The sequence below is a fragment of the Mesitornis unicolor genome, unplaced genomic scaffold (assembly GCF_000695765.1).
Source record: "Mesitornis unicolor isolate BGI_N332 unplaced genomic scaffold, ASM69576v1 scaffold52844, whole genome shotgun sequence".
Classification (NCBI taxonomy): Eukaryota; Metazoa; Chordata; class Aves; order Mesitornithiformes; family Mesitornithidae; genus Mesitornis; species Mesitornis unicolor.
The window spans coordinates 3,795-4,933 of record NW_010181788.1 but is presented as its reverse complement, the minus strand read 5'-3'; the positions used below and the strand labels follow the sequence as shown (position 1 = coordinate 4,933).

The 1,139-nt window shown below is 46.6% G+C and overlaps 1 protein-coding gene across 1 annotated transcript in view; it reads left to right on the top strand.

Annotated features, from left to right (window-relative positions):
* Window positions 1–562: 562 nt before the first annotated feature.
* RPP14 (ribonuclease P/MRP 14kDa subunit) overlaps window positions 563–1,139 on the top strand; it is a gene marked incomplete at its 5' end in the record, with an annotated part of 2,502 nt that continues 1,925 nt past the window's right edge. The window contains one exon of the mRNA XM_010183512.1: window positions 563–639. Within this exon, the coding sequence (XP_010181814.1) occupies window positions 563–639 (77 nt within the window). The remainder of the gene's footprint in view (window positions 640–1,139) is intronic.

The window sequence follows — 1,139 nt, the reverse complement described above, 5'->3', positions numbered from 1 at the left end:
CGGCTCTGCCTGGGGTCGGGCTGACGGCGGGCCGGAGCCTGGGGTGTGTGAAAGCGGGATGGGCATCCTCGGTTTGCCTCTGCCGTGACCAGGACCTGTCCTCCAGCCCGTGGTGTAACTTGCTCTTGGTGAAGCTGGGGTTGTTTTGTCTCAGCGTCTGTAGTCGAGGGGCTCCAGCATGGCTGGGTTTTGGGATCTGTGGTATCAGTGCATTTGCTGTAGTGGAGCTTTAAAAGGAGAACTGGGGGAAGGGAACAGCTTCTCGGGTGGGGAAGCCCACAGTGCTGTTCTTGCTCTATTTACGGTATTGCTGGGTGACTTCAGGCAAGTCACATCACTGCTGGGTCCCTGTCCCAGCTGTAACATGGAATTAAAAGCAGCTTCTATCTAAAGAGCACCTTAGGGTGCTGTATAAAATCTAGTGGTGTCGTGGCTGAAACACGTGTGAGAGGTGAACATAACTATGATAATTTTAATGATGTCACACGCTGGCAGTGAATTCACTTATAAACCTCTATAAAAGCATAGGATGGTACTTATTAAATAACATGTTTTTTCATAGGTTGGAGCAGCTTTGCCTGTTGATGTCTTAACTTATGAGGAAAAAACTCTGTCTGCAATATTAAGAGTTGTAAGCAGGTAAGATGCAGTAGGTGAACACTCCAGGTACTGCAATGAACATATTTTTCATAAGAAAACAGAGCCCTTAAACTAAGAGTGCTCTTTGAAGAATTAAGCCTGACTTGCAGATGTCTGCATAGAGTACGCTGAGAATAAAAACTCACTAAGACTTGGTAATCCACAAACATCAGTACGTTATTTCTGCTGTAAAACAGAGTGGTCTGGCAAGACCATTGAAGCGTGTGGCTTTAAATCGCTTTCTATTGTAAAGATGAGAATGTTTGCCACATTTCAGGTTAGAGATAAGGAGGAAGTTCTTTACTGAGAGGGTCGTCAGCAGCTGGAACAGGCTGCCCAGGGAGGTGGTGGAGTCACCATCCCTGGATGGATTTAAAGAGCGGGTAGATGAGGTACTTAAGGATATGGTTTAGGGGGTAGACAGGAACGGTTGGACGTGATGATCTCAGAGGGCTTTTCCAACCGAGCGATTCTGTGATTTAATTGGTGAAGACAACTGC